Here is a 14,855-nt window from a genome sequence, read left to right on the forward strand (position 1 = left end):
ATAGAAACATTCCCTTCTCGACGATCGGCTTTACGATTACTGCGTCACGCGGCTAGTACGACGACGACTCTATCTCAAATAAAAATAAAATGCGGAAAAAGAAATCCCTGAAACGTCCACTCTTTTCTATTCCCTTTTTCTGATTCACTGTTGGCAATAGATATCCCTTGATCGTAAAAGAGCCAAGACAAGGAAAAGTTTTGCTTTGCCAGCAACGAAATAAAATGTCGGACTTGCTGGTAACGCCCTCGTAGTCGCCTTTTGCGTCATGATTCTGTTTATCATGAAAAGGATTCTTTCCCTTTTCTCACTGGAGCGTGTATGCCTAACTTTATGGGCCTCAGCGATCGATAAGTAAGACGATAAAATACTGCTTGTCTATTTTCTCCCTCATCATGTATATAACTTCTTTATTTTTCTTGATCGAATTATTGTCGATCCTATTAATAATTTTTTTTCCCTTAAGAGATATGAATATCACTTGAGTATTTCGGATTTAGATTATCGAATTCATTAACATAATTTTAACGATTCAACTCTCACTTCCAGATGTTAAAGATGAAATTCCCAAAAATCTCAGAAGCGTACGAAAGTCTTTTGGGTCGATACTTTTAATGAAATGAAAAAAAAAAAGAAGAAAAAAAGAAAAAAGGAAATCTCTCGTGACATGGATATGAAATAGTTTTACTAAGCTTATACGAGAACTCAGTTGTACTGGTATATATCATGTCTTAAAAAGTAAATGGTACGATTAGTCTCACAAATTCACCGAGTTTCGGTATAATGTAAAACCATTTACGATTTAACGCCATGATAACCTGACTCGATTCACCGAGGACGCGTTAAAAGCTACGAATTGGAGTAGATACGCGTTTCGAACAACGCTCGTATAAATTCGTTCATTTGTACGATAAAAATCCTATTGTCTTGTAAAATTCGAGGACTCCGGTATAAACGTCAAAACTATAGAGCGATTGTTAACACGAATATTGGATTTTCAATAGATAAGTATATTCATCTGAATGAAAACGTATGATGCGTATGCATTTGATTTGGAATTTTGATTTATCAGAAATATCGACAATTCTACCCCACATTTTTCAGTGAATGTCTACCTTCGACTTTATTTTTTAATATAATCAACAAGTAATCTGATAATTATATATCTTAAAACGGATTAAAAAATTTACAACAAACACTCATGAATGCCAATTATTAAAATTGGAGCATTACAATTTTTTTTTTTTTTTTTTCGTTAATTTCACTTGCTCCACATTTTCTAATTAAGGACGTTATTCTTTATACATAGTTTATTTCTATAACTAAAAAACATATTTCCATGTTTTTTGTATGTTTCTTTTATAAAACGGCTTAAAACTCGAAAATCAAATTTGTCCCCCTTATATTTTCTATAATGCACATTCATTTGAGCTCGGTTTGATTCCCAGATTTTAGTTTCACGTAAGAATCTTTAATTTGTGAATATTTTTATATTACTCATCTATCCCTATCTTTAATACTCTCAAAGCCCATGGAGTAGAATCTTAATGACATAGTCATAAGATTTCCATATTTATAATGAGTACGCTTATATTTTACGATCAATCGCGGGTAAAAAATATTTGAACGTTTACGCCAATGCTAAATCATTCTATACCACTCAGTTTCATGTCACGCGTTCTCTCACCTTGTTATACATCGGATTAATAGATGTAATCCTTTTTGTCAATAGAGAAAATATCTGTGATATAAAGTTATTTCAAGCAAGAATGAGGCAACGGCCGGACTTTTTAACCAATTAAACGCGTATTCCTTCCAAGGATATCCTCTTAAGCTCTCTACAATATGTGGTATGGAAGTTGGACCTTCTCTCATGCTGTTTCCATTGCTTTTGCTCCTCAATTGTTCTTAGCGCTACATCGAGATACATGGCTCGACCCAAGATTCTTCTTTCTTTCCTTCCTCCAGAAAATAGTGGAAAATTCTTTACAATATTGTTGTCGTTCTTTTCCAAATTTATTATCATCGCATTCTATCTCGTTTCTTGTATTTACATTTTATAAATCCTCTCTATAGTTTTATTTATATATAAATATATTATTGAAAACTAAATAGCTTTCACATTCAGTACGAATCTTCATATTTTATCATTTTTCCAATTTGCGTAACAGTTTTTATATCGGTCAATCGACAGGAACTCATTAAGCATGTTAAAATCCAATTAAAAAAGCTTTGATAAAATGTGCTTTAAAATTTTCTTCGAATTTGGAAAATTACAAAGTGGTCTGTTTCCGCAATAGTAGAATTCAATTTATAAACAAAAAATTAATCGAAAAAATATTTACAATTAAATTCATTATAAAATATATCTCATTTTTTTTTACCTCAAATCATTAATTCTTATTTAATTGAATACATTTATTTTTCTAATTTTTTTTTTTTTTCAATAACTTATTTCCAATTTTTTTTCTCCGACCAATAACTTTTTTTCCGATTAACTTATATTAATTCGCCATGTTATCTAATCTGACAATAATCAAAGGTTGCATCACAAATAAGCTCCTTTGAAGGTGGTGTACCACGGTGGTCGAACTTGGGCCTTACAACCTCAAAAGGTCACAAAAGGAACAACCACATCGTCCTCCGAGCAACCGAAGAACCCACAGGAAACTTATTCAGACGAACTCATTCAGTTTGCTAACATTGACGAAAACTCGAGGTAGATCGAAGGATTATACGATTTTCAAATATTTATAAATCATACATAAGATATATACTCGCATATTTTCAACTATTTGCGATATACACGGTAAAGTGCAAAAATTCAAACATTAATTGCAAAATTTCGTTTTCTTTGCAAACTGCAAATTGAGAAATGGAATGATTACATAAATATAAACCAAAACCTGGGTAACATCTTATCGCTACGTAAACGCAAAGACATCCAATTTCGAATGTTCTACAGTCTACGGTTTATCTTCCGCAACTTCTAACTCGTTACGGCCAATTATCATCTAGTCTTACCATTAACTCTATCGGAAGCATGATTTTCAACTCTGTCTGTTATTACTATACTCTAGACGCGTTCATTATCGTGCCATCAAATTTAGTATCTTTATCATGATCTTTATTTACGCAAACGATTAATCTATATGGTTATCCAAAGCACACTACACGATTCCTACTATCGGATAGATATTATGCGACATTACCGGTTAACGACTATTGTTATGATCATGCTACATAGTTTTCATGTTTATACTTTTACCTCTATATTATTATTATTAAGTATTTCAACGGCATTTTTTTCATGCGCATAATTGAATTTTTGTTTAAACAAAACGATTTTCATTTCTTTATCAAACTCTTGAACATTTTTACCTTGATCGTGTATATGCTACGTTGTGACTTAAAAAAAAAAGAAAAAAAAAAAAAAAAAAGAAAAAAAAAGAAAAAAGAAAGAAAAAAGAAAGAAGAACTAAAGACCCGTTTCAAATACAATTTCGTTTGTGTAACTGAAACAAAAGTTTTTCTAGTTACATATTCTAAAAAGTCGCGAGCAGTAAGGCTTGATATCCCACAACTTTACCGAATCCTTTCTTATATTGGTGTTGGCATGTTTGTCCTTGTGTATAGCGCTTCATATATTTATTGCTAGGGAACCATAAAGTTTGAAGAAAGCAAACGTGCGTCGTGATTATTCCGAAAGGGAAAGATAGAAAAAGAGAAAGAGAAAGAGAGAGAGAGCGTCAGTGCCATGTAAAAACAATAAATCTAAGAGGCATTGTCTTCGTACGTAGAAAAGCCATTATCGAGCTGCATTACTTCCACTGCTAAATGGCTCCGAGTAATTCAAAGAGCATGCCTTTACCACCTACCCTTACCCAACTGTCCTATAATTCGATACCTAAGAAATACCATCGAGGAAATTCCACGTTCTTTGAATCGTTAAGCTCTACCGATTAACCTGGCAGAAGGATCCTTCGCTTTTAATTTCCACTTCGGTCGGTTAGAGCATGACCTGCTACGTCTCTTCAAGAGAAACGCGTTTCTGCTTGCGACAAATCGTTCAAAATCGTAATAAAGTTTTAATTAAATTACATGCGGGCATTAACATTCCTTCGACTCATTATCGAAGCACGATTCGATTCATTCTGATTCGATTTCATTCTGATTAGAACAGAATCTGTTCAAAATTCCGATCTTACGAGTTCCTCTTTTTCTTTTCATTTTGTACCGATTAATCTATAGAATACTAGAAACGCAAACGTATTTTTTACAATTATTAAATTGTCGTCGTAAGGAAAAAAAAAACACCCCTGATTACATAATAAACCGTGAATTCTTTAGAATTTTATTTAGGTAAAAGAAGAAATACAAAAGAAAGATAAAGAGATAGAGTGCTTGAAGTGCGTGAAGATGATAGGTGAATAAATTGCAATAAAAAAATAAGGAGGCAATAATCCAGTGATTTTAACAGGTCTTCCGATAAATACAATACGTTGATTTAATAGTACTTATAATACTTTTGAAGACAGAATTTTAAACATAGATCGAGCATACGTGTATGAAAATTCGAAGGATAAAAAATGTTACGATCTCTTTCTCCCTCTCTCTCTCTCTCTCTCTCTTTCTCTCATTCCCTCCTATCCTTTTTTTCTCAAACTCATAAAATACGTTTTATCCAACATTTAAAAAATTTCACGAAGCGTATCGTGGACGCTAATATCTATCGGGCCATTGCACAATAAGACAACTGGGCAGTGTTGGAATCCGGCTCACAATATCTTACCGATCTATCGACACACGTTGCAAAATTCATATCGCGAAGTATCCGCTCGAACATATTCGATAGACCAGGATCCAGTCCATACTTCCCCCTAATCCCCCCTTAACTCATCCCCTAGTTGAATCCGAACTACCTATCTTTTCTATGCTATCTCTCTCTCTCTCTCTTTCTCTCTCGCACGCGCTCGCGCATATTTATCCTTGGAGGCTAATCATTTTCCTTCTTTTGTCAAAGAATTTCCACTTGACAATGAAGTTGACGAATTGAATTCATTATGAATGAAACCACCATAAAACCAACAGGCTCTAGTGACTATCAGCAAAATAACCACCACATCTAAATGTCAAACTTCCTTTCATAAACGTCATTACTAACGAAATATCCTCTTAGTACTGCTTAACGAGCTTTTCTCATTATTTTATTTCATCTGGAAAAATACCTCGTAAAAGTAATCAAAATATTGTCAAACGACATTCTCTTTTCTTATAAAATACATTAAACTGTCGAAAATGTCGTAGTGTTAATTTCGAACAAATAATTATATCGTGCCACGTTCATAAAAACACTTCTCGTGATCTTTCTCAACAGAACGAAACATGCGAAATTATAACAATTAATAAACTGACCAAAAATTATTAATGTATCTCTTTAAATCATAATTATCAATATTTTCATCAGCTTATCATCTACTCTCGCGTTCGTATCTTCAAATAATATCTTTGAATTTCTTTCCGAAATCGGTCTTAGCCGTTGACAAAATTCAAATCGATGGCTGTGTTAATACAAACAATGGAACGAATGAAAAGAATGAGAGTATGACGTATCACCTTTCAAAATTCAAAAACATCTGCTGTATTCTCTTTACACGGATCAATGATTTTAAACTTCGTCTGTCACCTTCAATCGATATAATAACGAATATTGTTGAAACTTCGACAAAATATAATAAATAAAAAGGATTAGAAATTAGAATTCTCATAAACGATATACGATTACGAAAAACGATATCGTTCGTCGCAATATTAAAAAGGGTTAATTAGAAAATCAAAAGTAAAAAACGTTTTCTACGATGCAAAAAGAAGACAAAGAAACGTCGATGTTTAGATAGAGTATCTAGCGAACATTCTTTGTTTGGGTGAACGTGTACATTCAGAACGGTCCACTTGCTTTCTGTGACCAAAAATCGGTCTCGGATAAATTGACTCGATACCTCTTTTCTTCGGTTATCGATAACCCCTTGCCAAATAGGGTAGGAAAGAAAGCAAGAGGAAAGCCAAGGAAATGTAGAGAACGAACTCAAGGAAAAAGAAAATGGAGTGAGATAGAGAAAGAAAAAGAGAAAGGTAGGAGGGGAAATAAGAAGTGAGAAGAGATCTTAAAGGAGGTGCGCAAAGAAAATTGGAACGCGGCTTGCCACTCTTTCCCATCGACACTTATTTCTTTTCGTATTCGTACTCAGTTCTTCGAGTTTTTTCAAACACTCACGAAAAGGAAATAAAAAGAAATATAAAAAATAAACGTATCGCAGGTGCTCTGTTAAACAATAATACTGTATATTTCAAGAAAAAGTAAAGAAAAAAATAATAATATATTCTAATATGATTTTACTAATGTAGAAAACGGAATCTAGTGAAAGGTCGATTAACTTCGTCGACTGCACACTTGTTAATATTTCGGAGCAATGCGCACCTCGTTACGGCACGATAAATGGTTACTTGAGTGTCGTAGGAGCACATTTTATAAATGTTTTACGAAGACAAACTAAAGTGGTGAAACCTAGAGAGCTCTTTTTGGGTTACGGCAACGATTAAGAACGATCGTTGCCGCGCTTAAGATCGTATCTCGTCGTATTGGATCGTAATTTTCTACGGTAGACAGGAAAGCATATGATATATCGAACCGCATAAAAAGATGTGCGCGCACTCACCCGCTACCGGGCGTGTCTTTATAGTCTGAAGTATATATTTTCCCTGGTTAAAAAGAAGATGGCGGAATGGGAGCGTTGAGAATGGTTTCATTGAAACCGGGTCGCTCGACCGGAAGAGAATATAGTCTTGAGCTCCTTTAGCTCGAGGTACTTCGTTTCTTCATTATAAAGAACAATTGTGGCACAAAGGGTCGCTAGTAGCAGAATTAGGGTTGCTAGAAAATCAAAAAAAGTCGAGGCCAAACGAACCACGTTAATGAAGTTGAGAGAAAAAGTCGCGACGCTATTTCTTACTTTTCTCTCTTTTTTTCACCTTCCACTTTGGTATAGATTCGAGAAGAAAGAACAAGAAAAAGTGGAAAATTAAATCTGTACAAAATTCGGATATTATATGGATCATAAACTGTCTCCCCTATATCGTGTGTTGAAAAACGGGGGAAGATAATAATGAATAAACCGAAAGCTTCTCAAATGTTTTTACTTAATAGTTGAAAATAATTTAGTTAAATGAGGGGGAAGAAAAAAGCTAAGTAACATGCGCTTTTCCTACAACGTGATATTTTATTAATATTGATAATGACAATGTTGACGATGTGATCGTTGAAAATAGATACATATATGCATACAATGTACATATTTACTACTCATTACTAGCCGCAGTAGTACGAACTCGCAGTTCCCGCGATCGTCCACCGATCTATAAGTGGTTACATGCATGCATAAAGGTGTATACAGTATACATACGTACCTACATATGTATATATCTACATATGTATATATCTACATATGTCGTATACGTATGCATGACCAATCTCGCATCTCTCGCATTTCGACGTAGCCGCGTGCGTGCCGCATATCGTTCGTCGCCACATGCTCGCGCTTACGTTGCTATATGTGCTCTCTCTCTCTCTCGCTCTTTCTCTCTTTCCCTTTTTCTTTCTTAGTCTTACTATATACCGATACACGGATCTCTATATTTCATATCCATGTCGTTTATAATACATATATACGTCGTAAAAGTAACAAAAAAAAAAAAATAAATAAATAAATAAGCTAAAAATTGTCTAATATTATACTTTTTATAAATCTATATGACTATAGATCTCAAGAATATTGTTAAGTCGATAATCGATATTGATAAATAATATTATATTTAATACGTAACTTATATGTAAATACACATTTTACAACATGTAAAGATATCTTTTTTGAAATTATTATTCTACTCTTTTAAATCTACAAAATTTTATAAATCTTATATTAATTCATTACAATATTAAAATTTATTATAATATTAACTATCTCACGATTCAAGGAAAACATAGTTATTTGCAAAAAAAATTTATCAAAAAATTGTGTATCTGAGTATGTAAAAAACAATAGGTATATCAATGGAAGTATTCGACACGTAATTCGTACTAGGAAGCAGTCGAATAAATATTTCGTGTTAATTCGTGCGTGACGTTATTACGCTAGTCGCATTTCAGTCGCAGATTCGCCTTTGACTTTGGTACTTTGAATACGAGCGCAAGCGAAAATGCAAATTTCATTAAACGCCGCCCCCGATAATATAGGTACGCATATTATTGTGGCGCGGTTTGCTCCCCTTCGGTTCATAAATAACATTTCATGGAAGCAGTAGAAATAATTTCGAAAATGTCATGATGAAATCTCACTCTTCCTTTCTATTTTGTTAAATTAATCTTTACTTTACCTTCTTTTTCAAAAATTATTACAAAGACGAAAACTTCCATATTCGTTTATTGCATATTTCGGTAGAAACGATTTTGTCGTTGAACGATGAGAAGTATTATGTAATCCGTTCGATCGAAAAACTTCACGATAAGAATATTTCATCTTTTGACATAAACTTTGCGAATTATAAAATGTATGAGACGAAAAGTAAATGCGTTATAAAAATGGAATTATTTAAAAAATTTCTTTTACTCTTTTTACTCAAAGTTCATATGTATCTTTTTACGTTTACCTATTATCACGCAACAATCAGTCTATCACCAATTTCCATTAAATAACTTTAATGACATTAAAAAAAGATTTGAAACGTGAAATCAGTAATACTTGAAATTCAAATTTTCTATCTCTATTTATATCTATATAAATATAAACTAATTAAATAACAATTAATTTTACGTATTCTCTCTGTTGTTTCCAAGTTCGGCCATCATGGTACACCACCTCGAAAGCTGCCAATTCGCGATATTCTTTTCGATGGTCGCCGAACTGGACTAACAACTAAATTAATATTGGGTAATTGATCCAAATTGAATAATTTGTAAAATTTTGTAAACAAATATGTTTAATTAATTACCAACAGTAATACAATGAATAATTATTAACGATATAAATAATGCAACGTTACAATGATTAATATGAATTTATCGATCATTAAATAAAACAGATTTTGGCATTTGGCTGGTATGGACAGACCGATTTTCTTAGATTTCTTCGAGATAAATGAAATTGATTTTTTCTTAAATTTTTCCAGAAGATCAATTGCCAAGAAAAATAATTTTACATATGGATGAAAAGTAAGTCTTCGTTGAGAACTCTGCTAATTGACCAATTACTCCTCGATGGGTCTTGTTTTTGAATTGTCGACGAAATTTATGAGAAAGAATTCGGAAAACGCAGGTAAAAATATACAAATTTTTCTTTTGAGATGAAATTTTAATCGACATAAAATTTCAATTACGTATAAATATGATAATTCGTTCGTTAGGATAAAATGATAATACTATAATCGGATGAAAATAATGATGTACAAATTTGAAATTATAAGAAATCCGATTACGCATAAACACGTCATTTTCTACGAATAGAGCAAACCGTACGATGTAAGTACAAATGTACGTACATATAAATATAAAAAATTAAAGACATCGTACATTACACATTTAAAATGTTTAATCGTAAAGATTCGCCGAAATCTATTGAAAAATAAACTGTTATTTCGACTCTTTATTCGACTCGACTCAATTGCAATTTAAATAAAACTGATTCTAATCTAATCAATTTCTTGTCTTGTTCAATTTGCAGATGCGCCTATCGTCACTCTCAAAATGGGTTCTTCCCTGGATCCGAAGCGCATTAAAGAGGGCGACGGCGTTTATTTCGAGTGCACCGTCAGGTCCAATCCTAGAGCCTATAAACTAACTTGGTTTCATGAGGTAAAAATCAATCGATCTTAAAACGACAACTATGTATTATATAGAACTCATTCCTTTTATCCTTTTTAAAAATGTTCATACATTTGGAAAATTACAAATTGCAACTTCTACGAAATACCTACATATATTCAGGATTTGATGCTATTATTTTTTTTAAATATTTCACTTACGTCCCTTTTACAATAGACGCGTATAAAATCGATGACACAATGCCTATTAAAAAATAAATCGTTACTTGTTGCAAATAGTGCGATAATTGTGACAGAAAATTTCTTTAAAATATCATAAATGTCGTTCGGAATAGTATCTTTCTCGAAGGATTAGTGTGACCAACTAACCTGACACAGTTTTCCTATTTAGTTTCGTTTTGTCCCGAGGCTGTTCACGCGACGCAAGATCGCTGGAGCCGAGGTGACAGCGTAGGGCCCGTGGAGAGAACACAAGAGGACCTAGTTCGCGTTGTCGGAAAGCTCAGAGAGAAAGAGAAAGAGAGAGGATGAGAATAGGAAAAGACTAGGCGGATGCTACGTAGGATTTCGCCAATCCTCCCAGGAAGCGTACTGATTCGGACTAGGAAATGATGGAAAGCATAATCCTCCTTAAGAGGCTTAACACGACGATCCTCGAGTGACCGAAGATAACGGCGGAGCTTTTCAAGTGCTAGGTACCGAGCTTTTTTTGAATACTTGAACAACAGCAAGGTGCAATAGGGAAATCCTAGAAAGATTCTGACCGCCTTTTCTCTCTCTCTCTCTCTTTCTCTCTCTCTCTCTTTTTCTCTCTTTCGTTATCGCTCCTTCTCGTTTTACCGCTTTCTTCACCGTACGGCACTATCCCATCATTCGTCGTGAAATAAAACTTTTAGAGTAAGAGAGAGAAAGAGAAAGAAGAAAGAATAGAGAGTATTATCGATTCACTCTTCTCTACTTTTCCGTCGATTCTTTGAAGTACATTGGGTAGAACCTTTTAATCTCGTAAGAGCGCAAATGCATCTTACCTAAAAGTAACACGTCAGAATCGTTGATGCGACCAAAAAGAAATTTTCCAGTCGAAAAGTGCATGCACATACAATTACATGTTCCTTTAATCGTTACTTTTCAATAAAAAAAACAAAAAAAAAAAAAAAAAAAAAAATATTACGGATTATTACAGAAGAAAGTTCAGTTCACTTAGTCGTTTAACTGTACCTACGAATAAAAATATCGTATTTTAATTTACCATACTACTATATTGCTAGACGAAATTCAACGTAGTCCGACAATAAAGTTATTCATGATAATAAAAGCTTCTTCTTTTATTACATCGATGTAATCGAAAACCTGCTTCTCTTTCTGTTGTCTGTAAATATGTATAATATACTACATACTTTTTTCGTGAAAGGAATAACATCTTGCAATAACAATTAATTTATTTTTTTTTTTTCATAACTACGTAAATTCAATACGGTAAATTCAATTTGCAACTAAATAATTATTTCTCATGCGAGTCACATTAATGTAAATGCAAAATATGAATTGTTGCATTTTTTCTTTTTTTTTTGGAATCGTACGGTAATGAAAAAACTGTATTTTCGAATGCGTCGATGAAGTTTTAATTAATGCCCTGGTCTTAATTTAATAACAGAGTCATACCGGAATATAATATTACTCTAATTTCATAGACTATCATAAAGCATAGCACGAGTCATGGATTTCTCGGTAATATTATGAACGTTACTATAACGAAAAAAATATACGAATAAAAGGATTTCACATGATTCGCTTGGTATACTTTCCAACAATATTACATTAAATCTACATATTCTCCATAACTTTACATATAACAACAAATCATCTTTTAGCTTGCGAATAATCGAAATTATGATTCGTTGATAGGTTATTTATAATAAACTCGTAAATACACGATTTATAACTCGAAGATGCATAATTCACAATTCAGACGCAAAAATAGGGCATAGGTAAATATCTTATATATAAATACTATAATACAGATAAACATGTGTGTATGCTAGTCTCAAGAAAGTCAGAAGAAAAGAACCGAGATCGCAGGCAGCCACATGTATACAAGGAGCACGTGCCGCACGTATATTCCAAGCTTTTTCATAGCTGGAAGACATGAACCCGGTAGGTCTATTATCGCTCCGACAGGGAATACGAATATTTAATACCAAATATTCTCCGATACGCGACGGCTCTAGATAACTTTCCAGGCATCATCTCTGCCTTATTTCTTATGTTGTATTAAAGTAAAAATAAATACAGTGAGTACTAAGAAGTAAAGCAATAAAAAGAAAAAACTCATCAACAAATAAAACCTTAATATGCATATGTATATATTTGCATACAATGAAATTGCACATGAATATAAAAATTTATTCGGTTTAATCAATTTGTTACGACAGTCAAAAAAAAATTAAGACTAGATACCGAAATGATTTCTAAACGAACAGGTAGAAATAAATAATTACTTTATTTCTAAATAATATATAATAAAGATATTTTATTGAAAATATCTTTCTTTGTCTTAGCATTCTATACGAAACCCAAGCCCTCTGTCTTGGAAATTTTTGTTAAATAAAAGTATAAATAGTGAAAAATAAAAATATAAAGTTCGAATGTATACACATATTGAAGCTAAAATTCAAACTGTTCTACTTGCTCCGTTAGCAAGAATTCAAGTTTCTGTAAACTCCTCGATACCAAATATAAACGAATATACTGTACTCGTTAGATACTTATAAAACAACACGAAAGTTTGTGGCCGCTAGAGTGTATGCGTGTGAGCACTTTCGAGTAGATAGAACGATACTTGGCCTTATGTGCGTTCGTTTCATCGTTCTTCGAGAGTACACCTTATTTGATCCGACACGATCTTAGTCGTTCCTATTGTATGTGCCAACCAAATTTAGCGACTACTCTGCTTCCCTCTGCTCGACGTACTTTGCAAATAATACTTAGAGCTCCGCCAACTCGTCGACGAAAGAGGAAGATATATATATATATATATATATATATATATATATATATATATATATGTATGTATATATATATATATGTATATATATATAGAAGAACATATAGAAAGAGAGAAAGAAAGGGGGAGAGAGAGAGAGAGAGAGAATATATTCACGTAGAAAATTCAGATCCTTGCTCGACATGAAACTTTCTCGAACGAACCCCGAGACACCCAAGATTCTCGCCCTCACTCGTATTTACGAGCCGCAAAGAGTAACTCAATTTTCGACGTGAATTAACCAACACGTTTTTCTTGACGTTTTCGTTTCTCCACGACAGAGAACTTCCTTTGTATGATTATTACTTTCTAGAATCGTAATATTTTCTTCTTTTACTGTCGAAAATACATAATAACGTAATCTATATTGACCTAAAATTCTTAGAAAGCTCTATGTCGAATAATTTTGTTCTCTCAAAATATCTAAACTTTAATTAAGATAGTTGTAACAATTTCTACTAACAAGTAAACGACGCTCCGATCTACTTCACATTTGCCAATTTGCTTCGAAAAAAGACTACAACGTTCATTTGAAAAATTGGACTTTTCTAATGTATACCTGTATTACGAGATATTATCGTAAATACAAATTTACGGGAAATAACGACGGAATAATGAAAAAGAAGAAACAAGAAAATAAAAAATTCAACGATACAAAAATCTTCATACAAAGGTGAAAACTTGAAGAAGTTACGACCCTTGTAAGAGTCATAGAAAAGAGATTATTAGATATCACCATAAAACAATCTTTTCCCATCGTATCCATCAACGTCAAAAACTTGAAAAGAGCGCAATCCAGATTTAAACTCAATCTCTGTCGTTAAAAAAGTTCTCTCGTTTCAATCGCATTATTTTTCATTTGATCTGAAAATCTTTTTCATTACTTTTAAAAATTATAATGTCGCTATCGTGTATACAGATATCCATATGTAATAAATGTTGCGTGAGTAAGGAAGAGACAAAACTAATGTATCTACTGACACTACGTGTCTATGTGTGTCAGTATAAGGACATCAAATGGACACGTTGAATGTTGTACAAGACATAGAATGAAGGACGAGACATTACTCAAGTTAGTACATCGTAAATTCTCTTTGTCCTGCCATTTCCGTCGAAACGACGACGACGACGACGACGACGACGATGACAAAGTCAATGTATAACAAGCCGTGATTCCTTCCTCGAGTACGCTCGTCACTTTCGTTGATCAGAAAGCAACTCCGCCGAATACAAAGTTGAACGTTAACTTAGTTACTCGATAAAACTATTGACACACCTTTTACGTATATATATATATATATATATATATATATATATATATAAAATACATAAATGAATTACTTTTGCTTTACTCTCTTTCTCTTCTCTCTCTCTCTCTCTCTCTCTCTCTCTCTCTCTCTCTCTCTTTCTCCCCCTCTTTTCGATATTGATTAAAATGTATGATGTTAAAAAAATTATTTGAATAATCGAAGGCAAAAAATTTTGATTCGTATGTTAAAAAAGAATGAAATCAAAAATGAGCGGAGAAGTTCCACAATTTGTAGTTTGATGGATGGTAATAAATCGGAGATATTCTAATACGAATAAAATATGCAATATGCGAAATATTTCAAGAAATACTTTGCGTAACAACGGAATCTTAGAGAAAAAAAAAAAAGTACTATAATAACTTGTAAATTAGAATGCATAAGAAATAAATCAGGGAGAAGAAAAGATGCTGGAAAGTGTCATATAGTTAGTAATAGAGAAATTACAGAGAAGAAAGATATGCCGAAGGTTACGTTAACTTTTCCAAGTTACTTCATCCAGAGAATTAACTTTTCGAACTAACCGTTCGCGACCAGAGAGCGTCAACCGCCGAGAATCGAATCGCCGCTCAACTCGACTTTCCTTCTACTCCCTTGTGCTTTACCCAACGAATAAAGACTCATCTCACGCT

General features: G+C 33.0%; 1 protein-coding gene across 2 annotated transcripts in view; it reads left to right on the forward strand.

The window, feature by feature from the left end:
* The window catches only part of LOC124427693 (nephrin-like), a 125,855-nt gene that overhangs the window by 101,671 nt on the left and 9,329 nt on the right, over positions 1–14,855 (forward strand). For both annotated transcript variants that reach the window (XM_046970932.1, XM_046970931.1), the window contains exon 9: positions 9,774–9,904. In XM_046970932.1, coding sequence (XP_046826888.1) covers positions 9,774–9,904 — 131 coding nt within the window. The remainder of the gene's footprint in view (positions 1–9,773; positions 9,905–14,855) is intronic.

The sequence above is a fragment of the Vespa crabro genome, chromosome 10 (genome assembly GCF_910589235.1).
Source record: "Vespa crabro chromosome 10, iyVesCrab1.2, whole genome shotgun sequence".
Taxonomy (NCBI): Eukaryota; Metazoa; Arthropoda; class Insecta; order Hymenoptera; family Vespidae; genus Vespa; species Vespa crabro.